At 37.5% G+C, this 26,381-nt stretch overlaps 1 protein-coding gene across 3 annotated transcripts in view; it reads left to right on the top strand.

Annotated features, from left to right (window-relative positions):
* The window catches only part of ZFAND3 (zinc finger AN1-type containing 3), a 141,885-nt gene that overhangs the window by 27,172 nt on the left and 88,332 nt on the right, over positions 1–26,381 (top strand). For 2 of the 3 annotated variants that reach the window (XM_061470931.1, XM_061470930.1), the window contains exons 2-3: positions 4,877–4,917; positions 6,788–6,814. In XM_061470931.1, the coding sequence (XP_061326915.1) occupies positions 4,877–4,917; positions 6,788–6,814 (68 nt within the window). Of the gene's footprint in view, positions 1–2,965; positions 3,025–4,876; positions 4,918–6,787; positions 6,815–26,381 lie in introns of those variants that run through there. The other variant, XM_061470932.1, reaches the window with a different exon arrangement.

Below are 26,381 nucleotides of genomic sequence, written 5' to 3'. Positions count from 1 at the left end.
GCAGGTACATTTTCATGCTACCAAGTCATGGGAACTTCTGAATCATAAAGAATTATTACTAGATATGCTGGAAAACCTTGTTCCCAATAGAAATGCAGAAGCTGGGATTTTGCAGGCATACTTAATTAGCATCTGTGGCTTAAACATCTTTAAATATGTAATGCACGCATTCTATATAAAAGCATTTTTTCTCCAAACTCCTTATTCTTCCATCCTCAAAAGGCAACAGAACAAAAATTGTTTTCAAGAATAACTGTTATTCTGGTGTTGTTTTTCAAGCACTGAGGATATGTACCTGTATTAGGTTTTTGTCTGGTGCGGTTGCACGATTCTTGGTGAGCATCTACATTAGTAATTCTAGTTCACTATTAAAAAGTGTGGGAAACATACAAATAAAATCCTAGTATAGATGAAATTGAGCATTTCTGTTGGCCTTTTGCACTTGTGTGGAGTTAAGCTAGTGTTAGTTTCTAGTGTTTCTGGTTTGCTTTTTTTTTTTTTCTTTCCCCTTAAATATGGGTTGAGGAAGCTAGGAAGTGCCTGAGAGTATGCTGGAAAATGTTTTGGAAAAGGGATTTTGTTACAAAACCTTCAGCATATATCAGGTGTGCCTATCTTAAGTTTCTTGGCAGAAAATTGTGTTCATTAGGGAGACTGAGTGCTGAGAGTCCTGAGATCAGACAAATTCCTGTATATTTCTTTTTAACTTTCTTTGAATGTGCCAAATTTCCACATGGAATTTGTTCTTGAACCCTCAGATTGAGATTGTCTTGTGTTTTGGTTTGGTGGGTTGTTTTTTTATTGTATTCTGGCCATTCTGGTAAACTGCTGTACGTCTAACAATCTTGTCTTTGACATTTATCGCTAGAATTTAAACTTCATGCTTAGATGTGGTTTTGTATTGATAAAATCATTTACTGGGAGAGGGAGAAGTAAAAAAAAAAACTTCCAATGAAGGCAGAGTGGAATGTGCATTGATTTGGATGGTACCTCACAATGGTATACTGCCAAATGGCAAGGAAAGAAAAGAAGTAATTAGTAGTGTAGGGCATAAATTTGAGTAAATAGCTTGGAGTGCTTTTAGTGGAGTAGTTAAGGCACCATTTTTAAGAATGTACTGAAAGTACTATATGAAAGTGAAATTGGGGAAGTAGTCTCTACCGTTTTATTACGTAGTTACTTATAAGTACATAGAATTTGAAGTATGTTATTTTTGATATTGAATGCCTCTTTCTGGCTGTCACTTTACATTATTCACCTTTAACTGGAGATGCAGATGTCGATCTCACTGAAGTCAGGACCTGACACTGGTGTGTGTGTATGAATCTGTCTGAAGGCTCAAATAGCTTCTTTTGCTATGGGGGTTTGTAGAGACCACAGTGTAAGTAAGGGAAGATGGTTTGTATAGCCTCAAATGTGTTTTTTATTTTTATCATTACATGTGATTTATTTATTGCTTAAAGTATAAATATGTTGCAATTTACAGGATTTCCCATTTCTGTAAACTTTGCCCTCTTTCAAAATTGCAGTGTCATTGCTGCTACTTCCATGGCTGTGTTGTTAAAGGAATGTTTGTTTTGTTGTTTGTGGTTTTTTTTTGGCTTTTTTTTTTCTGTGGCACTGGAAGCATATTTAATACCTATGCTTGTTTCAGACACAGAGCTCTGTGGAACTGTTGCATGCAGTCGTTCTGTAGCCTCTGGGGTTTTCCAGCTGGCTTGAACTATATTCTGCCTCTGACTTGCTCTGCCACCTGACCTTCCGAGCTTGCTTCACCTTGTGATTTCCAATCTCCATAATAATTTTGTGTCACCCTTTAGTTAAATGGTTTCTTTTTGACAGATAGAAGTACCTTCAAATAGGGTTTAACTTTATGTTCTGTCTTGGAGATAATACCATTCTGTTTGACTTGATTTATCCATAAATATGAATGTCTTCCTGAATATCAGCTTAAATTATGTACAAGTGGAGGTTGTAAATTGTCAGTATAAAGCTGGCTTTCTAGGGATATCGTACATATAAAGTGTATATTGCAGTAGTTCTAGTTTAGGTACTGTTAAGCATAAAGCTGACTTTTGTGAGGGAGATCTTGGAACTACCTTAGTGTGTCCACGTTTTTTAGGTGTTCTGCCTGGCAGTATAAGCTTCTGGTGAATGCTGGGGTCACTAGGAAATAGTTACTGTAAAACAGTGATGTGGTTAACGAGATTTACTTCACAGAGAAATCAGCAATGTGCAGGCTTGCTCAGTTTTAACTGATGAGAGAGCCCTTGCCTGCTGCAAAGAGGAAATCTTGGTGATGAGAGGAAGGATTTGCAGTGTAACAAAAGGCTGTAAAACATACATTTTACTTGGCAGATACTGACATGACTTCAGATAATACCTAGTAAGTCTCATGTATGTAAACTGCTTAATGCATTTTCCTTGCAAGGCTTTTGCTCTACTTAAATATTGCACTTTCAAAGGGGGGCTGATTGTTGATCCACAGTGTTACTGTGTCTAATAAAAAATGCCATTTTCTTAGTTCTAGTGTAATGTTGATAGATCTACAGTGACATAAATGACTGTAAAAGACAGGAAAAAACCCACTCAAAGTTTAGATTCTCATCTTAAGTAGCAGCCTCAGACTGACTTGAGTTGCCTTGAAAGGAACAGTGAACTGATGTTATTAGCTCACCAGTCCAACAGCACTGTCCTTTCAGAAAATTTGGGGGGTTTTGGTGTTATGAGTAAATGGCAGTCTGTTTTTTTTTTTTTTTTTGCACATAGCTGTATGTTGTGTGTGTTTTCCATTGTTGATGTGCTGATAAGTAAATATTATATAAGACTTTGGATTGATATTTAACAGCTGAGATGGTTGATTATACCAGTGAAAACATTTGTCATTGCCCGTTCCAATGTCATCAGTATGAACCATCTGAACTCTGCCTTTCTTTTTCTTTGCTGCCCCTGGGGTTTAATGGCTTTGCAGAGAAGCTCCTGCCTGGCATATTGAGCTGCTCCAGAAGGTCTAACCCATAAGCAGTGAGTACTGAACTGCAGCACACTAATGCTGTAGGTGTTGACTCACCATGCTGTTTTTAATTGCAGTTCTTCTGAAGGTAGATAATCTGTGCAGACTGTCAACATAGATATTGAATCTTTGGATATATACCAATTTGATGATGTATTTGTATGGCTACAAATGCTGTTCTGCTTTTCTTTTCCTGGAAATTAACTTTTCTCCTGTGCACATACTGTTTGCATTTAAAACTAGCTTTCATGTGTCTGTGGTTCTTGCTATAGCTGACAAGTGCTTATGTCTCATATCTGCAGTGAACTGTGTTCTTCTAGAATTCTTGAGCCTGATGTAAAGCAGCTTTCAAATGTGCATGAATTGAAAAGCATCTGTAATGTTTTGATGTGACTAAAACTGAGATATGATTAACCAGGTCTGGATTTACTTTGTTACTGGAAAGTCATTCAAAATCCGTTTGCAAACTCAGGGCTGTGTGTGGGTGTGTGGGGGGTGTGAATTCTATGATTCTGACAGTTGTGTTCATTTCTGATAAAATTGCTTTGAAAAAATTGACAATGTTTTTGTCTTGAGGTAGTAAGCAGTTTGTTTTTTATAATTTATATCTTGCAAGATGCAGGTCTCAAAATTCTGTCTGTGTTTGCCTGGACATTGAAAACAACTGGTTTGGTAGTTTCGGTTGGTTTTATATATGCATATTTGTAAAGATAAATATGCAATTAATTTAGCTAAATAATATGTTCCAGCTACAGGTTGCCCTGAGGAGGTATAGACCCAGTTTTGGTTCAACCTTGCCTGTCAGTATGTACTTTCAGACCTGCTCAGGATGATGTTAATGCTTATATGCCATGGCAGATCTGAGTCAGGAATGCTGAACAAATCAAATACTGGGCAGTGTGTGCAGAAGCTGGGTTGCTCTTACCTAAAGACATTTCAACCCTTAGAGAGCTCTTGAGAGTATTCTTCAGTTCACTTTGTAAAGGAGACGTTGGGATGTTAGAAGTCCTTGTAAACTGGGAGAAATTTTTTCTCCCACGTTATATTGCTTTGGGTAGTTTCATGGTAGCCCTGGAGAGGTCTATAGCTTTACTTTTTAAAAATTTTTCTTCTTGTGAGCTGACTGACTTTATGAGGGTGAGCACTTGTGACATAATTGCACAAACACTTTGGAGACATCTGGGAGGCTTAAGAGATTGCTGTCATTCTCCAGCTGTTTTTCGCTCAGCTGAAGGCTGCTGCCCTCAAAGCTCACTAATGGGTCGTATGAACTATCATAGTCCATGTCAGTGCAGAGTCAGCCAGGTTATTTTAAATCACTTCTGGATGTGGCTGAAGGTAGTAATGAACAGCTTGAGGTAATAACTTCTTAAGCCATACCAGTTAGACTTCCAAAAGCACATATGTCTGTGTCCTTATAAGTGCAAGAATTCAATCTCTCCATTGCTGTACTGTATTCAGGATTTGTCAGGACTGTAGAACTGTTGCCAAGGGGAGTCTAATATTCAAGTGGAATGTATTGGCTCTTCCTGTCTATCATTATTATCATATTGCAGTAGAAAGGTTTGAATGATGAGTGTTTAACATTACACATTGAATGGTAAAGTAAGCTTATTTAAAAATATGAGTAAATGTGTGAAAGTCGTATTGTGGAAGCTCTTTAAACTGGAAGGAGATTGCCATATGAGGTCTCTTCCCCTGACCCTGTTCCTAGTCCAGCCACTGCTAGCCAGTTGTCTTTGATTCCTATTAAGTTCATACCCTATATATTCTTGCTTCATTCCCCCCAAATCTTCCCTGTGTTGATTAGAATAATAATGAATTTTTTAGCTCTACTTTTTTTTTTTTTTATTTTTGCCCCAGGTCCAGCAAGACTATGAATCTCTGTTCCAAATGCTTTGCTGGTAAGTGCAGTAAAAGGTTTTTGTGCTTTTGTTAGATTATCGAAACCACATTGTTGGCATCTCCTTTGGGATTTGCGCATGGGTTTTTCTTTCTTCAGTGTGCATGTGTAATCAGATTTTCCTCACTTTGGTGCCTAGTTTATTTGCTAATCAAGAACTTTTTGTGTAAATGTGACAATCAAACATTGTTCTTGAGGCTTATGGAGTTCTGGAGCACCTGTGAACTACAGAGCTCTGTTGTCAGTACAGCTCCTATATGGATGATGTGGGTTTCAAAGTGCATAAGTCTGAATTGTATTTTGGAGTTTTGTAGGATTTATTTTGATAATCTCTGAAATATGGTTAAAAATGAAAAATGGCTGAAAAAAATTAAAAGTTGGTATAGAACACGTCTTGTTCTATTTCTTTTTAACTTACAGTCCTTGAATATTAAATCATCGCTAGCTTATCAGTAAGCTAATTCTAATTGTTGCGTATAGTTTTCTTATTGCAAGGTCATTGCTACTCTGTAAAATGTTAGGAGTTGTTATTGACCTTTTCCTCTTTTCATCCTCTAGCTATGCCTTTCTATTTTTTTTAATTATAAAATCATTTTTAATTGTAATTAAATTACTGTCATAGTTCATGATTTTTAATTTCTCTTGGGGGAACAGATGCAATATTAGAAAGTTCAGATTTTTTTTCTTTTAAACTTTAAAGCTATTTCAGATATTTTTTTCTTTAGCCAAAAATAAATTTCAACTTGTAGTTTTCAGATCTTGGGTTCAGCATTGCATCATTGAACAAACACATGGGAAATAAAGATTGTTAAAGGCTGTTCAGAAAAATTTTGCATGTATTTCTCTGGTTGTTTTCCAAAGCCATGGATCACCGGAAAGGGTATACTGGAGAAAGTGCAAGTCTGCCCTTGTACTCTTTCCCTACTGACCACAGTCAGAAACAAGCTACTAGGTCTTTGATTTGACTCAGTACCACTGTTATGTTCATGTTAGCGCTATAAACAACTTACGTTCATGTACCTCAGAAATGTGGATTTTCTAATAATGAGATATAAAAATAGCCCTCCCTTCATATTCTGAGGTAAATAGAATACCCAAAACTTCACAGCCAGCAGACCAGGCATTAAGCAAAGCATCTTTTATTTTGGTTTTACTGTGTTGTTGTTGTTGGTTGTTTTTAACAAGAAGAAAAGTTCTTGGTTTCTATTCTGTAATTCTCCTGGAGTCCATTACCTCTGGTCATCGTTTTTCCTGTTGTAAGAATACAAAATGATACCAAAATATTTGTGTGATTTGCAGTGGGGGGTAGCTTACTTTTAAAAAAATTTCAAGGCTTCACTTAGATTGTTTATTTTAAGACTTTTAAAGTGTTTGAGTAACTTAGAAAGCTACTGCATGTTGAAACAAAACTAAGTATTGTTTTAAAGACAATTTTATTGGAAAAGACAAATATACTCTGTCTTTTAGTTCTTAACTGTGGTTCTTTCAACAAGTAGCATTGAAATAACCAGTTCTGTTTGAGTAGCAACTCAAAACTTCTCAATGTCATCGTTTTTTAATGTTAATGGAGTATTTTTAGCATATCTTTTTATAATGGATTTCCAGCCACAATATAGAAATAGAAAGATGTATACTTCTGTTTCTGTAAATGTAACCACTACAAACAGCAAGGTTGTAGGCAAGTAAGCTGTTGAAAGATGTTTTTCAGCAGTCCAGGTACTCCAGAGATACGATGTGGGAAAATGTTTCTCTTTTTTCGCTTTTAATATGGCAACTTACTCATTCAAATATATTGAAATAGATTTGTATGCAAGGGAAAATTGGGAATTATTCTTTCTCTTGATTGTTGTTTCCTTTCTCTTTTATTTTAGAAAAAAGAAATCCACACAACGAAAAAGGTTAGTAACTTTGTTAAATTATGTATGGGTTTGGTTTCTTTTTTTAAAGAGGGAAGGGGTAGAATCCAGTTTTCCTATTTATTAAAGAATTAATTTCAGACACACACAGAGCAAAGCCCCTTAACATTTGTGTAAGCATTACCTTTTTATATAGATCAGGGAGAAGGGCAGCAGGTCAGCAAGAGGTGAAAACATTGTTGGGTTTACACTGCAATATGAGTTATTATATGGAGCATTCTTATCTTATTTTCCAGACTTTCTGAACTGTGTGAAAGTTTGTAAATACATGGTCATGAGCTCTTTGCTTCTGCCCTTCCTCTTGTCCCCATCCCCTGGGAAAAATGGTCATAGTTTTGTGCCTGTGATGTTCATCAGCACGGAAATGAAGAAAAGGGCAATAGTCAGGGCTGAGAGTTTGCCTTCTTGTTTGACCAAACACTTGTGATTTCTTAATTTATTATCAATATGTATTCAGTGAATTTTCACTTCTGCTTGTCCATAGATGAAACAAACAGCAAAAGCAATCAGATTATGTAGCATAGAGACTGGAATTCCTTGGTTTGGGTAATACATTTTCTTGTATTAAACACAGCAATACATTTCACAGGTTATTATTGAGGTTATGTTGTTCAGCTTTCTGTGGCAAGAGTGAGCTAGATACTGCACACATACGTGCAACCCTTTGCCTAGAAGAGCCCAGTTTTGACTGAGCTCTTCTGTACAACCGCAAATCTGCTTTTCATTTGCCACAGGCTAGTTCTTGGCTTGCACATAAAGGTTGATAAATAGTGGAGTGGAGCTTGAACTTGGCTCTCCTCTTAAGCCCTCTGCCTTCTCTTCACCCCATCTGCCTCTTCCAAGAAGGAATACCTCACTTATTTTATTTAAGCTCTATAGAAGCATCAGACTCTGAAATGTTCAAGAGCCTCTCTGAAATAATTTCAAGTTAATTGTACTTCTGCAAAGTACTTTGCAGCATTCTGTCTCCAGGTCAGTGTTTACCATGTGCTATCAATGCCTCAAAGTCTCTAGGTACAGTACAAGTGCAATCCTACATATTAAATTGCTTCAGATAAATTTGGTCTTCAGATGGTTAAGGCATAGCTGCTTCAGACTCCTGGCACATTCAGAATACAAATGAAATAGTGTGGTTTTTTTTTTGTTTGTTTGTTTTTGTTTTGTTTTTGTTTTTGTTTTTAATGAGAATATGGGGTGGTAAGTGAAAAAAAAAAAAGCAAATTCTGCCAGAGTATCTCCCTTGGTAACACCACATCTTTCCCTGATACTGCAACCTCTCTTCTTTCAATATGGTAAACTCTGAAATTTGAGTGATTATAATACAGAACAGTGGTAAGTGAAATTTTTCAGAAGTACTCTTTATTAATCTATCTTTGCTCCCATTAGGTTTATGGAAGTTTTAATATCACTTTAAGGTAGAGACATTGTTTGAGAACTTTTGAAAAGCCACTTCTATAAAGTAGGCTCTTTCAGGCAGGAATTCTACAAACATTCATGGAAGCAACACCTGGTACCTTAAGAAATCAGTTTTAATTGGAACCTCTGGGAACAGTCATAGAACAAACTCTGACAGACTAAGAACAAATATTTAAATACAGAAAATGTTAAAGCTAGTCATTCTACTTAAATCAGCTCCAAAAATGCAGTCTGCTTTTAATCCATTTGATTGTGAGTCTAGAAAGTTTCATTTGTGTTGAAACTATCAGCTTTTGAAAGAATGGTGCAGGAAGGAGATTCCATCTTAATTAGTAGTATATGAAGCTGTAGGTTAGGTGTAGCCCTGGATGGTTTGGTGGAGAGATGCACTTGGGAAACTGGAAGAAGAGGAAATGATGACATGGATTTCATGGATGACATGAAACAGATTCACATGGATTTATGAATGTTTCATAGGCTTTCTGTCTGAAGGTATAATTGAAACTTCTAGAGATGGGTGTCCATCTCTCTTCTTAATCCAGCTATGCAGCATTTATGTTCTCTGAAGCGCAAGATCAGCATCACAGAACTTGAGAAAATACTTCAACTCTATAACCCAAGAATTTTCTGAGTTTTAGAGACCTCAGCTCTTAGTTTAGTTTTATTTTTAGTTTGAAATCATGCTGGTGTTTTTAAACACTGGTATCTTAATAAGTAAAAATTATATACTTCATCTCCAGTTATGAAGTAGGAAATCAGTATTGGTGGAACTGCATATGTATTTTCAATACATATGCTTAGCGCTATGCCAGATTATGAAATATTGTAATGTCAATAGAATCTTTTATTCTCCTGAATTTGAAAGATCGGGGGGGGGGGGGAGAAAAGAGAAAAAAACCCTGACAGTTAGCTTCTGTGTATCATCAGATCTAGACAAATCAGATTATTTGCTCCTCTTTCTATTTACTGAGCTAAGTGTCTTGACTGTAGAGTTATTTCATGGTTTTGTGCGTCTTAACCCTTCTGCTTTGTTGAGCAGACCTTTTTTTTTTTGTCATGGCCTAAAGTCACATGCACAGTTTTTGGAGCTTACAAAATTGGGGGATTTGTGACTCAGAGAGTCACTTCAATAACACAATTTCTTCTTCTCTCAGTCTTTGTAAATTCTGGGAGGTATTTAGAGTGCTGCTTTGGCTGGCAGTAATAATACCTACTGCAAGAATCAGCATTCTTGCCTAACTAGATTTTGCTTTTAATCAGTTGCTAACTTTCAGCCTGCTTACTGGAAACCTTTTCGACAAGTGCATCTTGCATGTTGCTTGTTCAGATGTTGTTATCTTTGCTCTGTGTTTGTTGTATGATAAATGGTAAAACATGCTCTTCATAAAGCTTTCATTCCTAAATCCATGATCAAAATCTGTTAGGTTTGCATTTTCCATATCCTTGTAATTTCTGATGTGAATCCACATGTTTTAGTACTTCGCTAGAAAAGCAGCAAGCATTTTCAGAAGTATGAAACCAGCACAGAGTACTCGCTTTCTTTATCTGTACACAAAATCTTTCTTTTCCAGTGTAGTATTCCCTTTGTTGCCTCCTAATGGAAACTGGTGCCTCAATTTCTTACTTCATTAGGCTAGAATTTGTTGCTGTATTCATGTCTGTCTTTGTATTTTGAAGTACATGGAATGCTGACTACGAAACCCAGTGCTTACTGGCTAGCACTTGAAAATAGTCAGGTTTCATCTTAAACTTCTATTACACAGTCAGGCTTGAAGCTAAGTAATTCTTTGGAAATCATATAGCTGGTCACAGTGGCAACGAAGGTATTTCTAATTTCTATAGCAGTTGCTGCTAATGATCTATAACATTCCAGATACAGATATTGCTTGGCATACACTTAATTACTTTTACTCTATGACCAAAGAATTTTTGAAAGGCGAAGGCTGGTAGGGAAAAGATATTTAGCATAGTTAGTATACTTGAAAAGCTGAGATGTGTGCTCAGCTTGAGAGACAATCAACTTGAGAGCCAATCACCAAGGAACACAATTAAGAAAAAGAATTGAATAAATTACTTTAGTTGGGGTTAAGTTTTTTTTTTCTTTATAAGCTTGATTTGCACTGCTGACCCCAAAGTTTATTTTTACTCTGTTAGTATACATAGTTATTCTGCAGCTTAAAAGTTCTGAGTAATACCTCTGTTTGCATTGTTAGAACAGGGCAATATTTTGTGAAAAGACTGGGAAAGGTTTCATGTTTTCAGTTGACTCCTTTTCCCCTAATGTATCACAAAGTTTTGAAGGAAATACAAAGTAATGGAGGACGAGTTTATTCAAGTATAGTTGCATTATCTAAGCTTAGGACTAATTTTTTTTACTTCTGTCAAAAACAGTACCATCAACCAAATTCTCATCGTTATTTTGCTATGTGTTCCTCATAGTCAGTATATACTGGGAAATTGGAAGTTTGGAAGACGGTGATACCTGGAGCTTTCTAGGCTTGCTGGAGTTTTAAGACTTAAATAGAGATCACATTTTGAATGAAGTTAGTGTGATATTACTTGTGGGATTCTACTTTTTTCTTCATCTTTACTATCATGGCATCAAAGTTGTGAATACAGGGCTCCTATGTTGCTTTGATGGCAATACTGACATGATTTTGCTATGCATTATATGGAAAGGCATTAAAGATGCTGTATGGAAGAAACAACTCTTACTTGCCAGGGACCTGGCTGTATTCAGGTGGTGTGCGCACAGCAGTGCAGCATAGGGTGTCAATAGGACCAGTGGTTCAGCTGCTAGTTCAATTTTCTCAATTATATTCCTCCTCCTCCCATCTTCATCTATATAAAAGAGTGGGAAAAGGCAAGCACTGATGGAGGACAGGCCAGTAAAGTATTTTTATTTCTGTACAATTGTTAATGGAAGAAAAAAAGAGAATTTCTGTCACTGGCACTCAAATGTTGTGTGTTGAGGTAGGACAGGTTTTTTCTTTTTCTTTTCTTTATGACTACTACTGACTTCAAGTTAGTAGGGCTTTTTCCAGTCAGATTTGGAAGTATCTTTTCACCAGCACAATCTAGGAAAACGGAATGCCTTTTAATTAAGAGCTTTAACATTTTACAGTCAATCAATCCTATGAGCAACGTACCCTGTAGGACATTAGTGGCTGTTTCATTGGACTGCATCTTGCTAAATTCACAGTCTAGTAGTCTGGAGCTCATTTGGTAAAAATATAAATTACACTAAAATGAAAATATGACCTTTTCTCAGCACTGGCTACCTAAAAAGACTGCTGGATAGTCTTAATTTATTTTTTTCCTCTCTCTGGGCGAGACATTGCTGATATTTTCCATCTGTTTTCTTTTTCTTATCTCAGGGCGTTGCAAGTCCCATTGCATAGATTCAGCTACAAGCAAAGAAAAGGGTTCAGGCCTTTTTTGTCTCAGACTTGCATTATTTTTTGTTTTTCATAGGTCTGTTTCCTAGTATGTTTTCTTCCTTATGCTAAAGCCAGTTTCTTTCTGTTTTGTTAGTATCTTGCTCACCTTCTAACTAATAACCTTTCCCAATGACTTGTTGAAACACCAGCTGTAATTTAGTCTCTTGTGTATTGGTTCGTTGATGAGTGAAAAAAAAAGAGAAACGTTTAGAAATATGACTTAATTACCATGATGTTTGCACATTGCCAGCATGAAAGCAGAGTTACCTATTCAGAATGTGCAACCCACAGGTTTAATTTATTAAACTTTCTTGTAACTCCATTCTCCTTAAATGTGTGCATAAGATAGGAGAGGGAATGTTTTTCTTTGTTTCCCATTTAGCAATTTGCTTGATTTATAGAAAAATCTGTGCTCTGTTTTGTGTATTTGCTCGTTTGGAGTTTATAGAGACACTAGTGATTTGTTCCTTAGCCTCCCTGTGGAGTTTCTTCCATATTGCAATCTAATTCCATGTCCATGTCGTGCACTCCTGAGCTGTTAATTTGTACATTTCGATGCAGTTTGTTTCATCGTGTTTTTGTAATCCAAACTGAATGTAACGAGCTGTGTGCTTTGGGGACCCAGCCTTGCCTTGCCAATTAGAACAAGTGGTTACTGAGAGCGAGCATGTTTTAAATAAAACATGGCACCTCTGCATGGGACCAGCAGCCTTCAGGGAATAAAAGAGGATATTTAACTCTTTCTCTCTAAGAAGAGAGTATCTCTGCAGTATCAGTGAGCACATTTCAGAAGCAGTCAGCTCCTTCTTTTTTGAAGTAGGATGCAGATTTACATTTCATCTTGCAAATAAAATTTAGTTTGTCATTAGAGATGTGTTATGCAGAGACTGCATGTGGAATATTTAGGAATGCACAGGGATATCTTTTGAGTTGACTGCATGTGCTCTAGGATTCTAATTGCTAATGCCACATGAAAATTGTACAGGGCTAGCAGCTGACCTTTCTCTTTCTCCTTGTACTGCTATGCAAGGAGTGCCAGGTGGTAATAGAGCTAGCTTCAAAATGTATTTTACAAGGGAAGGAATCCAGAAGTAACACTTCCTAAATAAGAGTACTGAGGTTACATGCTACGTGGCTTTGCGGAAGGAGTCGTTGTTCTACCGCTTCCAGGTAATCAGGAAAGGGTACCTCTGTGACCATCAGTATTTGTGATTGTTGCAAAAATTATCCAGTATTCTACTGGTTTTTATATTAATCAAACTTCCTGGTGAGTTCAAGCAAAATACAACGGTTTTAGAACTTTACTTTGCAATTCTTTCTTGCGTGCCAGCCCCAACATTTCCTTTTGTCTCTCTTGACTCAAACTTTCACATTCTATATGGTTGTACAACTTCAAAGGAAGAAGTTACTGTCCAACAACAACCTTCAGTGAAGGACACCGAGAAGGAATTTAGTGAACAGTCACGGTGATTGACTTGGACAACATTTCAATAGTCCTTGCATACACAAGCAAGGCAAGACCAAGAAAAACCTGTCTTGTGAAAACCTTTTAGCTCAGCAGCTAGATATAAGGGAAATATAGCTGTTTAAGGTGATTTAAGCTGTTAGGTAAGGAGGTGTACTGGACAAACATGACCTGGGTAATAGAACCCCATGTAACTGATGGCTTTCAATTGTCCGTCTATTTTATATGAAATAATTGTGATTAGCAGCTAGGCAGCTGGCCAGGAACTTGAGACCTGATTTTCTTTTCAGAGTCAATGAGCATTTCTTTGTGATATGAGACAAGTTGCTCTTTTTAATTTTTTTAGTTATTTTTTTCTTTCCTTCCACTTCTGTTCCTCATCAGTTACTGACTGATGATAATATTTCCCTGCTTCACTGGACTGTTTGTAAAGATAAAACGGACATGATAATCAGTAGCAGTGGTCATTTAAGGAGCTGAGATAAATCTAGAGCCCTGTCTTGGGAAAAAAAAGGTCATTCTGAGGAGTAATATCTGTATTTTGCTCTTCCAAATCAGCTTGAAATAAGAGTGTCATTAGCACATATTAGATTAAAATGCAAATTGGCTGTCTTCAAAGTCAGTCAAAGCCCTCATGCTGAGTAAATTGCCCAAACTCTGGGATAGAAGCTTGTTCCTCTGGTTATACGTAATACCGATTCACCCCACCATCCCCCAACTCTAACATAGCATTAGTCATAGTGCAGGAAATGAGTGTAACATATTAGTGTCAGATTGTATGAAAGAGGAAAGGCAATCTTATTTTGGAAAACCTGAATTTAATTTGGTTTTGTCTATTTATGCTTTTACACCTGTATACTCAGCCCCAAGATGCATGTCCAAGTAGCTTGGCCAACATCATCTCCTTGTGACACACAGAGCAAGGAGTTCCGGCCATTGAGCCCTTGCTATGATAAGACAGTTTTTGGACCTGGCTGTTATACCTGTGAAGAATGGATGCCGAGAGGGACCTTTTGCTTCTTATTTTGTCTTAGTCTTCATGTGTCTTAGGCAAAATTCTGAAATTTCAGTTCTCTTCTTTCTCATATGTAGCAATCCGTAGTTGCAGTTCTGTTTGTCTTGACACTTCAGTTTATCTCTCTTCTAAAATTGAATAAAATCACATTGTTGCAATTAATGCAGAACATTTCTTTTAAAACTTTTAATGCTGTTTCTAGTAGAGCCTGCAAACATTCCAGTCATTCGTTTTTCATACCAGTCTTCATGTATCTATTAAAAACTTGTATGTTCTCACAAAGTTAGTCACCAGAGGGCAAACTGCTCATGCAGATTTAGTCAATACAGCTTGCTTTTTGGGTTTCCTTTCTGTTTATTTTGGGTTGGTTTTTTTTTTTAACATTGTCTATGAATGAGTTTACATGTAGCATTAACTAGTTGGAAAGTGAAGAGCAGGAATCTGGCTTGGATCTTAATTATGAGTAGATGAATCTCCATAAATGAGGGATAGGGAATCCTGTGCTGGAGATCTCTAAGCCTGTAGGACTGTAGATGAGATCTTTCTTGAAAAGCTGTCCAGAATAACTGCATCTCTAGTAACTGAGTGTGTAAGACTTTGTTCCTTTCCTTTGCAGAAAGCATAGACTGTTGACTGAATCTGGCACTGAAGATTTAAGAAATTACAAGACAGGTTGTGGTGCTGTAATAATCAATCTAATCTGTGTGCATTATAACTGTCTTTTAATTATGCTAAAAGGATTAAAGAGATTTTATGCTAAAGGATTAAAGCATGAGTACTGGCCTAATCTCCTGGTTTAAATCACGGGTCATTAAATAATATCTAGATAAGATCCCTTAGGTGAAAATGTCTCCTTTACACAGATACCATGTACTGAAGTGAAGATGCTGGGGGTTCTGCACGCACCATGGGCACTAGTATTTCTAATGAATAATTAAGTAAGAAATAGGTACACATTTTTAATTGCAGCACTACAGGGATGTTTCTGCAGAACTATACTCTTTCATTGTACTGAATAGGAAGTAATATAGGACATTGTCATGACCTGTATATTCTTACTACAGCATTTGCATATTGACCTGAATAGAGAATAATTATTTTCTTTGTAGAATTTCTTTAGAGAAGTAATTAACCCCCTGTGGTTCAAGAAAATAAGTAATTTACCATCTTGACATTTCTGTGAGTCAAGGTGGTGATATTCTTGTTCACTATACATAGATAAGTATCTAAAGCACAAATGTGAAACATCCACAGGTATTAGCAACTGTGAGAAGCCTTGGGACTGTAGTCGGTTCTTAACCTCCCTCCCCCAAAGCATATAATTTTATGATGCCTTAAACATTGGAAGTACGGATCTCCCTGCCCTGACAGGACTGCAAGGGTACTAAATGCTTCTGCTAGTGGGGAGTCAAGAGTGCCTGTTTGAACATCGTGAAAATAAATAATGAGTAGGAAGAGCTAACATAAGTTACGCAGGAATTCTGTGGCAGAGACAATGGGTAGAATTTAGTTGCTTCTTATTTCTCTTCAGAATTTTCCTGGGGGTTAAAATGAAGTCAAGAGTCTAGGAGAAAGAGCTTTGCTTCCTGGAAAATTCTGATTGCACATTTTGAACTTCTTTTATTCTATCCAGTAAGCAAGTTAAGGGTCCTCTAGAAGAGAAGTTACGCGATTGTTTGCATGCATTATGAAAATAATTTAAATAGAGGTCAGATCAGAAGTGTACAAAAATGGTTAGTTCATACACTTCACAGTTTCAGACTGCTTGACTTTTGAAGCTTAGTGTGGGATTTTACCATCCTATAATGCCACCTCTGATCCTTCTGGTATAAATAAATTCAGTTATTTGGAACTCTTGACTGTTACTGGAACAAAGCATTTGGGAACCATGAGTCTGGAGTGTCAATTCTGAGCTGTTGGGCTTCAGTCAGGCCACATGTTGCATGTTCTGTCTCACTTGTGATCAGAAGTGCCGAGTCTCAACAGGCAATCTAGCAGTAGTCTACAGAGTAGCTCTTAGTAATGATCTTCAGAGCATAATGCAAGACTTTGCTTTAAGACTCCTCATGGGACGAAGTTGGAGGGGAAGCTCTGGTTTATATAATTTTAACTACTTATGTTACCCACAGCGTGGCTGTTACTTGTATAAGTGAACACGCAAATTTTACTGTGAACAAGGTTAATGAACTTAGTGTGTAAGGAGGAACCTTGAAGCTTTCTAAACTTTGTGTTTATGTACATTTATGTATATTAGCAGTTAAGTAAAATTGGTAGCATCTTAATTTGATCTCAGTTGCTAAGTAACAGGACCTTTTGTATTTTGGGATTGGGCCATTTCTGCCCAGCTGTGTGGGAAAAATCCCATAGAAATGGAGAGGAAATTATGAACACCCAATAGATGTCTTGGGGAGCTGTAAGCATTAAAAGTTAAAAATGCAAAAATAAACTCGTGCATCTTGAATACTTTAGGCTTGCTCAAAGTGGACTTGGTGTTCACTTGCTTTTAGTTAAATTCTCTTTATCTGAAATGAAAGTTGGCTAAATAAGCAATAAAGAAAACTGTGACTAGGTATGAATAATCCTAGAAATGCAGAAGCATATAACGGGTGTGGGCATCTACCAGTTGACAAAGGTAAGTTAATGTTTTAAAAGGCCTCAAGTAGTCTTTGTTCTGCACCGTGTCTGTTAGTGTCTGTAGTTATTATTTTAAGAGAGTTAAAATGATTGTCTAACTGGAAACTGTAAGGGTTTAATTTAAGATAAAAATAGGAGTCACTTGTTTTGATAATAGCACATTAAAATCATAGGTTTGGTGTACGCCTGTTGCTAGTCAGAGGTAACTGGATGTGTTCCATTATGAGTAACTTCGGGGTTTTTTTTCTTAATTGGGCCCTTGAATCTGTGAGTAACTGAACTGAAAAAAGGTTTCTGAATCCAAAGGCAAGATGGCTGGCAACAGTATCCAAATCAGTGTATCTTGGCTGCTGTATCAGGTGCATTTTGCTCCATCTCCTTTCTTTCTTTGGGAGGATCTTGGTGTGCCTCAGTTGGGAGAAAATATTTGGGAATATTCATCAAACATGTTTAGAAATGCAGAGTGATGAAGTCTTATGTAACAGAACCTTTTTTTCTTGGTGGTAACCAAATGAGGTTTTTTGATGTAAAGGTCAGATTTCATGTATCTGCTCCCACTTGAGCTCTTTTTGACAGAATGAAAGCTATTTTGCTCTTGATTTATAAGATATTTACTGTGAGTTAGTACTGCATAAATATCTGACATTGTGAGCAGCTCTGTTCTGCTGACCATGCCCTAGTTTATGGTGAAAGGAATTTTAAGATATTTATTGGGGCCTTTTCTGTAGGTACCATAGTAAAGTGCACAATGTCCATTTGCAGGGGAGCAGAACGAATAGGTTTGTTTTTAACTTGAAACTGTTTTCTGTTCTACACAGCAAGCTGCAATATGTAACTCCCTGCAGAGAGAAAATGAGTAGTCAGTTGTGACTCTTTCCACACACACACCCAAACCTGAGAAATTATAGCACGCCTTAGCCTACAGGGGAGTAAAACTTACGGCTCACTTACTTTTGACTTCTCACAATGTTGTCAGTAGGACTTAAGGGTGTATCTCCTTTAGGGAGCTTCAGAAAATTAAGTACTAAACCTTGTATACTGTTATGGCAGCTTGTTTTATCTTTAGGCTTACCAAAGTATTCAAATGAGAGTCTAGCTCCTTTTTATAAAAACAAAATGTTAAGCAAATAACGTAATTTATATAAATACAAGTTGAAGATACTTGTGAGGAACGAGAACAGTTTGTAACCCTTAATGCACTCTAGTAAAATTAATCAGAATCCATTTCATGGATTTTGATAAGGGTTTGGTTAAGAAGAAAACTTTGAAACTATTCTAGATGTATCAAAATTTGAAGCAGGGTTTTAGTATATATTTATCCATATAAATGTGCATACAGGTGACATTGTATGGTTTGTGTCACTGTTCAGAAGCCTTGCATCTTAGACTATGCTTGAGTAATGTCAAATTAAATGCTGTTATCTACACAGGGGTTTAAATATTATTCTTCAGTGTGTAGAAAAATACTGATTTTTTTTTTTTTTTTTTTTTTACCATTTTCTCTTCCCTATGGTGTTGTTCCACAACAGTCAGGAATAAAGTAAAGCTGTCTTAATCTGGACCATGTTTTTTGTGTGTATATGTATTTAGTGGGAAGTACAGAATGTTGTTGTATGTTTCTATTAACATATGCACATGTATGTATATGTTCCTTATTTTTACAACTGTGTATGTTCTCTCTGGATATGTGCTCTGTATTTTAGATAAATGCTCTGAAGTGATTTTTTTACTCTGTATGTTATGTTAAATATTTCCCATTATGAAGTTGCTTCACTTTTTAGAACTTGATGTTAACTTGTCGCATTCCTATTCAAAATAATCCTTCAGAAATTGGAACACCTCAGTGATTTGCCAAACCTGGTATATGTTCTTTCGAATTGACTAACTTTTACCTACCAGATGCTACAAAGAAGCAGATGAGGCATGGTGGTGTAAAAGTTGCTGGCTAAGCACATGTATAGAAATAGTAAACTACCTCTTGTTAGAGTAACCTCTTCAGAAAGTGCAGAGAAACTATTTTATTAATCTTGTTTTCTTTTAATTATTTTAATGATTAAAATGTAATTACAAAACAGGAAGAATGTAACTATGAAAGAGGGGTGTTGGGAAGGAATATCATTCAGGATATTCCTGACAGTCTGAAGCAGTCATTTTTACTAACAGTAGTAGCCCTTCTAAGTAAATACAAAGAATGTCTGAACCTAAAAAAAAAAGAAAAAAAAATCTAAAAAATCCAAAGCATTTGAGGTACTTTTTATTTAACCAAGTAATCATTTTAAATTCCTGTATTTGTGAACTTTCTATTAAATGCCAGTTTGCATTCAGGTGTACATGTAAATTGAATAGACAGATAAACTAGCAAAGAAGTATCCCACAAAACAAGACAAATACTAAGCTTTAATTATTGTATGAGTGTGTAGATATCATTTAATTTTTTAAATTAACAGAAAGTGCTAAATTTCATGTTTAAATTGGTTGAGATGCATTTTTTAAACTTGGTTATTAAACACTTTTGTTTAAATGAGTTGTTTGTAAAACAGGATTAGAGTAACATTTATGAAGCTTAAAATGATTTCTAGAGCTGCAGGGCTAGAAACATTTTTCTTCCTTTTCTCCTTTCCTAGTGAAATGCTAAGAAATTCAAGACCTGAAAATTGAAAAAAAGCATAAGCCAGTGTGAGATTGTATTATTGAGCAGGTGAAGAAAACCCCTGTTCTTCACCAAGTCTGAGGCTGAGTAGCTGTAGAATCTGTGTAAGCATCTAGCTGCAGTAGTTGAGATGCTTGCTGGTTTCTACCCAACCTTCCTTGTTGCTTAGCCGAAAGAAAGCTTTGTCTTTTAGACTCTCAGTGGAAACCCTTAAGCACGCAGCTTGGCATATGTGTGGGTTACCTTCTCCCCTCTTTGGTTCCCTGTTCTCTGAAAGGCTGAGGGTTAGTGGGGATGGCAAATTACAGTGGTACGGCATTCGCTGTGTCCTAAACTTTGACTTTTTTTTGTAATGCCTTGTATTAGAAAACTCTTCTACTGTTCTGTATTATGCCTCGCATTGTATACAGCAAAAGGCTGTATCCTAGTGGGCACCTTTACAAAATGCATATCTGGGTTAATGAAGGGAAAGTTTCCTGACTTTTGACTGTACCGTAGCTTGCAGTTAGAGTGTGGCTGAGTGAAGCTAGTAGCAAATTACTGTCATAGCTTTTTTTGTTCTGTGCTGTTCTGGCTCTCAAAGTACAACTTTCCTTGCTAAAACCTTTCTGTGGTAGTATTTAGTATCATTTATTAAATAGCGGCTTAATACGGAGTTGAATTTCGTGGCTAACTGCAACTCATTTTCTGCCCTTTGCTCAAGGGAAAGCAAGTAGGAGGCTTCCTGCCTCTTTTTCCAGTTTTACTGCTGATTAGGGAAACTGAGACTTTAAAAGTCAGCTTTTCTTCTGCTATATAAGTTTGTGCAGCAAGGTATTAACAATCTTTCAGTCGTGCCCTGGTCTATTAGCAGGAATATACCATGGTACAAGAATGAATTTGTTGAAAATTTTATGCTTCCATGACCTATTGTAGAATGTTATCCTGCTGCAGGGTTATTAAGTCGTTTTTCATCTTCTCTTAAATTAACGTTGACGTTCTATTACTGAATTTGTTCTTGTCTTCAGATTGAAACATAAAGGAAAAAAATCTTTATTGCTGGAATATTAAAATTATTTGATAAGCAGTACCTTGCTTGAAGTAGAATTCTCCTAGAAAGATTATAATGTAAGATCAAGCTCTGCTTTAGATTTGCTTTCATGTATGAAAAAGTACTTTTTGAAACATTCAGAGCATCAGGAGAATGCAGGAAGGATTAGTTGAAATCACAGTGAGAAAGGGCAAACTGCAGGAGAAACCCATGTCTGTCCATGCCAGTATTGCAAGGGATAGTAACTCTTCAGTGTTCTGCCTTAATACCTTTTCAATAACTGCCTTGTGACCCTGTCCGCTGTTTGGTGATGTGAATTTCATGTGATATACAGAGAGGTGAGAAGGCTGTTCAAAATTAAATGTTAGTCTTGGTGGTTGTAGGTTTTTGTTAGCTTTGAAAAGAGCCTTTTGCAAAATTGGGTGCAGGTTTGGAGCAGGCAGGTTGGGAGCTGGCATTTTACAAATGTTTTCACTACAGATTTTATCTCTGATTCAACTTGTTTCAACTGTAAGTTACTGATAATGAATTTCTGTTGACCTGTGGATGGCAAATTTGCTAGTTTTTATTTAATACTTTTATCAAAATTTTCGAATACTCCAAATGAACCATTTGCTTTTAACTTTAGGAACAAGGTAGGTCCATAGAGGTAGAGCTGGAGTGCTCAGCAGATCCAGTAAGGTTGGAATTGCCAAAGTGGAAAGAAATTCCTTGTTTTGCTTTTAAGATAATTTCATTGACCTCCTTGGAGATGTAGAGTCCTTCAAAGCTTAGGCATAAGGTGAGCTGGTGTTTGACAAAAGTGGTGCAGCGCAGACTTCTGCCAAGAGGGATGATGTCTCAATAATTCACTAATTAAGAACGTTCGGTTTTCTAAGTGTTTTTAAATTGCTGGTTTCAGAACCTTTTACATTCATCAGGGAAGCGATGATTTGCTTTTACTGTTTTGTGTTTGTTCAGGTTTGTTGGTTTTTTGGTTTTTTTTTTTCTCTCCTGCTGGGATGGAAATGATAGCTGAGGAAGAAGAAAATTATCTCCAGTTTGTTCTCTGGGACAGTTGTGGGTTTTTTTTGCTGGAGTTTTTCTAATGTCTTGTCTTCCACTTGCTTTCTTGTAGAGTGGCAGCAGAATCAAAAAAGGCAAATTTTTTTTAACACATTTGTTTAAGGTTAATGTCTTCAAATTGCATTCATCTGGGTCATATATAATAAAACTAATGTAAAAGTCAGTAGTTTTGTGTCTAAACCATTTTAAATTGATGCAAACTTCTGGTTAAAGTAGTTATACACTGGCCAGAGAGTTGAGATATGAAAGTTAGGGTTAGAGTTAGCTTCTTTCTTCTGACCTGTGTTGCTGAAATTCAGATCATGGTAGGAATAGTTGGAAACTTTGCTGCCAAAAGTCTGTGTTGTGTGTCCCATCTGATGGGACTGACACTTGCAGTAACACCATTTATGAAGAAGCAAGCTTTGGTTTATTGAACACCATAAACTAATGAAGTAAAACCAGTTTTGCTCACCTTGTCTGCAAATGATACAGGATTTCTGATTTACTTCTGGCATTTGATGTGTGCTACAGAAATTGCTTTGAGGATGAAAGGCAAATAAGGGAATTGCTTCATCTTTACTAAAAACAAAGGAAAAATTATAATTTCCCTGATGTTTACCAAATGAGATGCCAAGATGTATAGAAATATACTTAAATTCTGAGTATCGCTCTGAAAGGAAATAGTATTTTTTCCTCCATTTTCATGTCAAACACCATGATATTTTTGTACTTGAGCTATATTTAGTCCTAGAGGCTTTAGAGAGCTTGTAGAATAAAAACATTAGGTTGATGCATATGTTAGCTTACAAAAAATGTGAAAGACACAAGTGTGAGGTTTCTAGGGTTAAAATAAGTGAGCATAAGAGTGATCTTCATGATCTTTATTTGTTTAACTTCCTCCTTACAAGAACTGAGACCTTGACTGGATGCTGGGTGTAGCTTAGCTCCCAGTAGACATAAAAGATCTGAGGTGTGTACCTTGCTGTAGAGCTGTTTTCTTTTCCAGGTATTCTTATAGCACTGTTGGTCTTAACATGGCTTTTGCTGACTTGTCTCATAGGCTGCGGCTTTTGCCTTAGACAGGCCATATGCATGAATGGTCCCAACTCAGAATGTTTTTTTTTTTTTCTTTCTTTCTTTTTTTTTTTTTTAAGATTTGTGTGAAAATTCAAATTACTCAAATTTATCTACAGAAATGAACAGAAGAAAGTGGGGAGCTGTTTGAACAGAAAAAACTTCATTAAATAAGGAACTGAGTTTGGCATCTCTGTGTTCCAGACAGCAATGATTTGTGCTGGCAGGTCTACAGCTGTCCACTGGAAAAAGTTCCCTTAGAGAGTTCTTTCTCATGTTCTCATCCGCGGCCCTACCCCCCCCCCCCCCCCCCCCCATTTTTTCTTCCTCATCTGGTTCAGAAGATGAGTGATAGATACGCATCCATCAGTGTGGTAATACCTTACAGAATGCTATGCAACGAAGTTAAAGGAAAGCATCTGTATCTCTGGCAGCTTTCTGAGAAGTAGTTTTAATCCCTAGGGTGTGATACATTTGCTGTCTTGTATGATCAGGCATAAGTCTTCCTTAGAAATTAGGCATTCTGTGGTAACCTCTGTAAATTCTTGAAATCAAACCCACAGTGTTCAAGAATTGAAAAAACAATATTATGAAGCTTCCCCAAGAAGCAGATGTGCATTAAAATGTTAAGCTGCACACTTCTAGTGTTTTTCACTGAGAGAAAATAAGTGAAACGTTAACAGTTTTTATACTTTGTTAAGGTGATAAGTCATTTGTGATAATGCTTCTCCCTTTCCCCTGTCATCTTCTTCCGTATAGGTAAATGTGAGCTGCATTTTTGAAGGCGTTTTCTGCATTTGTGCTGTCTGGTGTTTAAATTGATTAGGCCTTTTCTTGTAACTCTTATAATGAGGTTTCAAAACTGTTTTAGTTTTTTATCAAGGCTTTCAGGTATGTTCATGCATGAAATGTACTGTTTATGAGTAGAGTAAATACATTTTTTTCCCTGTATGTATGCTTATTACTTTTCCAAAGGAACTGAAAATTAATCTTAACTGTAACCTGGCAACGTTGTATATGTGTGATACTGGCCTCATCCATGATTAAAAATTTAGGGTAAGGTTAAGTCGCTAGGTACTGACCAAAAAATGAAAGTTGTAGTAACTAAATGGAAGGGAATCCATAGAGAAACCATTCACTTTTGAAAATGTTTATTATTTAATTTTTATTTTTGTTCAGTGGCTTGTGTCTGGCTCTGCATTATGCTTTGGGGAGTCACAGCTGTATCTTCTCTTCTGCCAGTACCCAGTGAAGCAGATATGCAGGGTTCCATCCGTTTTCAGTTTCAGAAAAGCATGTAAAATAAAGACAGAAGTTGAAGAATTCATTTTGAATCTTAGGATTTGGTCTAAACGCCTTAAAATTCCGGGTTGTTTATTTACAGTATGCCAGTATGTCATGCTGCTCCTGGGAAATTTCTTGAAAGCACTAAGCACTAGTGCTGCACTCAGTTATGTAGGGTTGGCAGCTGGGTTGGAAAATTACACTACTCTTTTGGAACCCATCAAAACTATTCAGTAATTAGTAAATTTAAGAATAATTGAGTCTGCATGAGTTGGTGGTACCATGTGATACCACTGATGAAAATTTATTAGCAAGCCTGAAAAAATTCTTTACTCCCTAGTGCTCTAGTCACCATAATAAATCTTCTAGATGATCTTCAGTGAAAACAATGATAGAAACTGTATGCTAATTTCAGTCTCATTTTACAATGACAATAGCATTTATGGAATTTTGTTGTGTGGCTTTTCTACTATTTAGGCAATTGGCTCTGTAATTTCTGTGTGTTTCATTCAAAAGTAGAGCTGTGTAATGCACAAAGATAAGTGATGTTTCACAGTCTGAGCTCAAGTGTGACAGCTAGGAGATGGGCAATGGGAGGCAGAGGCCACCAGAAGGAGGAACACAGCCAGGGTTTTTGCAGTAGGAAGAATCCTGTATTTCTTGAAATTAAACATTCATTGGCAAGCGCCTGTAGCATGGGGAACATGAGGAATTAGAGATGTGTGCACATCTATGGGGGTATGATATAATAGGCATCGCAGAAACATGGTGGGATGGCTCCTATGACTGGAGTGTTGGAATGGAAGGTTACAGGCTTTTTAGAAAAGACAGGCCTGGCAGGCAGGGAGGGGGAGTTGCCCTTTATGTTAGGGATAGGCTGGAGAATATGGAACTCTGTCTGGGGACAGGTGATCAGTTAACAGAGAGTTTGTGGGCCAGGGTTAAAGGGAGAACAGCGATGGGAGACATTACTGTGGGGATCTGTTACAGACCGCCTGATCAAGGAGAACCTGCGGATGAAGCACTCCATAGATAGGAAGAGCCTCACGCTCGCAGGCCCTTGTTCTCATGGGTGACTTCAGCCACCCTGACATCTGTTGGAAGGACGGTATGGCCTGGCACAAGCAATCCAGGAGGTTCCTCGGTTGTGTGGAAGACAACTTCCTTCTGCAAGTAATAGAGGAGCTAACAAGGAGAGGTGCCATGCTTGACCTCGTGCTCACCCACAGGGAAGGGCTCATTGGAAATGTGACTCTCCAGGGCAGCCTTGGATGCAGCGATCACGAGATGGTCGAATTTGAGATCCTCAGGACAGTGAGAAGAGCGTGCAGCAAGCTCACTGCTCTGGACTTAAAGAAGGCAGACTTTGGCCTCTTCAGGAACCTGCTTAGGAAGGTTCCATGGGATACAACCCTAGAGGGCAGGGGGGCCCAAGACTCTTGGTTGATACTCAAGGATCACCTGCTACAAGCTCAGGAGTGTTACATTGCAATTAGAAGGAAGTGCAGCAGGAGGGCCAGGAGACCTCCTTGGATGGATAAGGAGCTACTGAGGAAAATTCAAATGAAAAAAGAGGCTTATAAAATGTGGAAGCAAGGACAGGCAGCCTGGGAAGAATACAGGGGTGTTGTGTGGGAAGCTAGGGACCAGGTTAGGAAAGCTAAGGCTCAGTTAGAATTAAACTTAGCTAGGGATGTGAAAGATAAGAGGAAGGGATTCTACAGGTACACAGCAAATAAAAAACAGACTAGGGACAACGCAGGCCCCCTCAGGAAGCTCTCGGGAGAACTGGCTACACAGGATTTGGAGAAGGCTGAGGTTCTGAATGACTTCTTTGCCTTGGTCTTCACTGGCAAAGGCTCTGACCGCACCACCCAAGTTTTGGAAGGCAGATGCAGGGACTGTGAGAATGAAGACCTTGGGCCCACTGTAGGAGAGGATCCGGTTTGAGAACATCTTAAGAACCTGAATGTGCACAAGTCTGTGGGTCCCGGTGAAATCCATTGGTGGGTCCTGAAGGAGCTGGCAAATGAAGTTGTGAAGCCACTGTCCATCATATTTGAAAAATCATGGCAGTCAGGTGAAGTTCCCGATGACTGGAAAAAGGGAAATATAACCCCCATTTTCAAGAAGGGGAAAATGGATGACCCGGGGAATTACAGAGCAGTCAGTCTCACCTCTGTGCCTGGCAAAATCTTGGAGCAGATTCTCCTGGAAGGCATGTTAAGGCACATGAAAATCAACAAGGTGTTTGGTGACAGCCAGCATGGCTTCACTGTGGAGAAATCCTGCCTGACCAATTTGGTGGCCTTCTATGATGGAGCTGCGGAACTCATGGACAGGGGTAGAGCAGTTGATGTCATCTACCTGGACTTGTGCAAAGAGTTTGACACTGTCCCACACGACATCCTTGTCTCTAAATTGGAGAGACATCAATTTGATGGATGGACCACTCGGTGGATAAAGAACTGGCTGGATGGCTGCACACAAAGAG

The sequence above is a fragment of the Pezoporus flaviventris genome, unplaced genomic scaffold (genome assembly GCF_033815535.1).
Source record: "Pezoporus flaviventris isolate CSIRO_AGI_PZ_B2104156 unplaced genomic scaffold, CSIRO_AGI_Pfla_v1 ptg000066l, whole genome shotgun sequence".
Classification (NCBI taxonomy): domain Eukaryota; kingdom Metazoa; phylum Chordata; class Aves; order Psittaciformes; family Psittacidae; genus Pezoporus; species Pezoporus flaviventris.
Note: the sequence above shows the minus strand (reverse complement) of the source record. Positions and strands in the feature narration are given on the sequence as shown.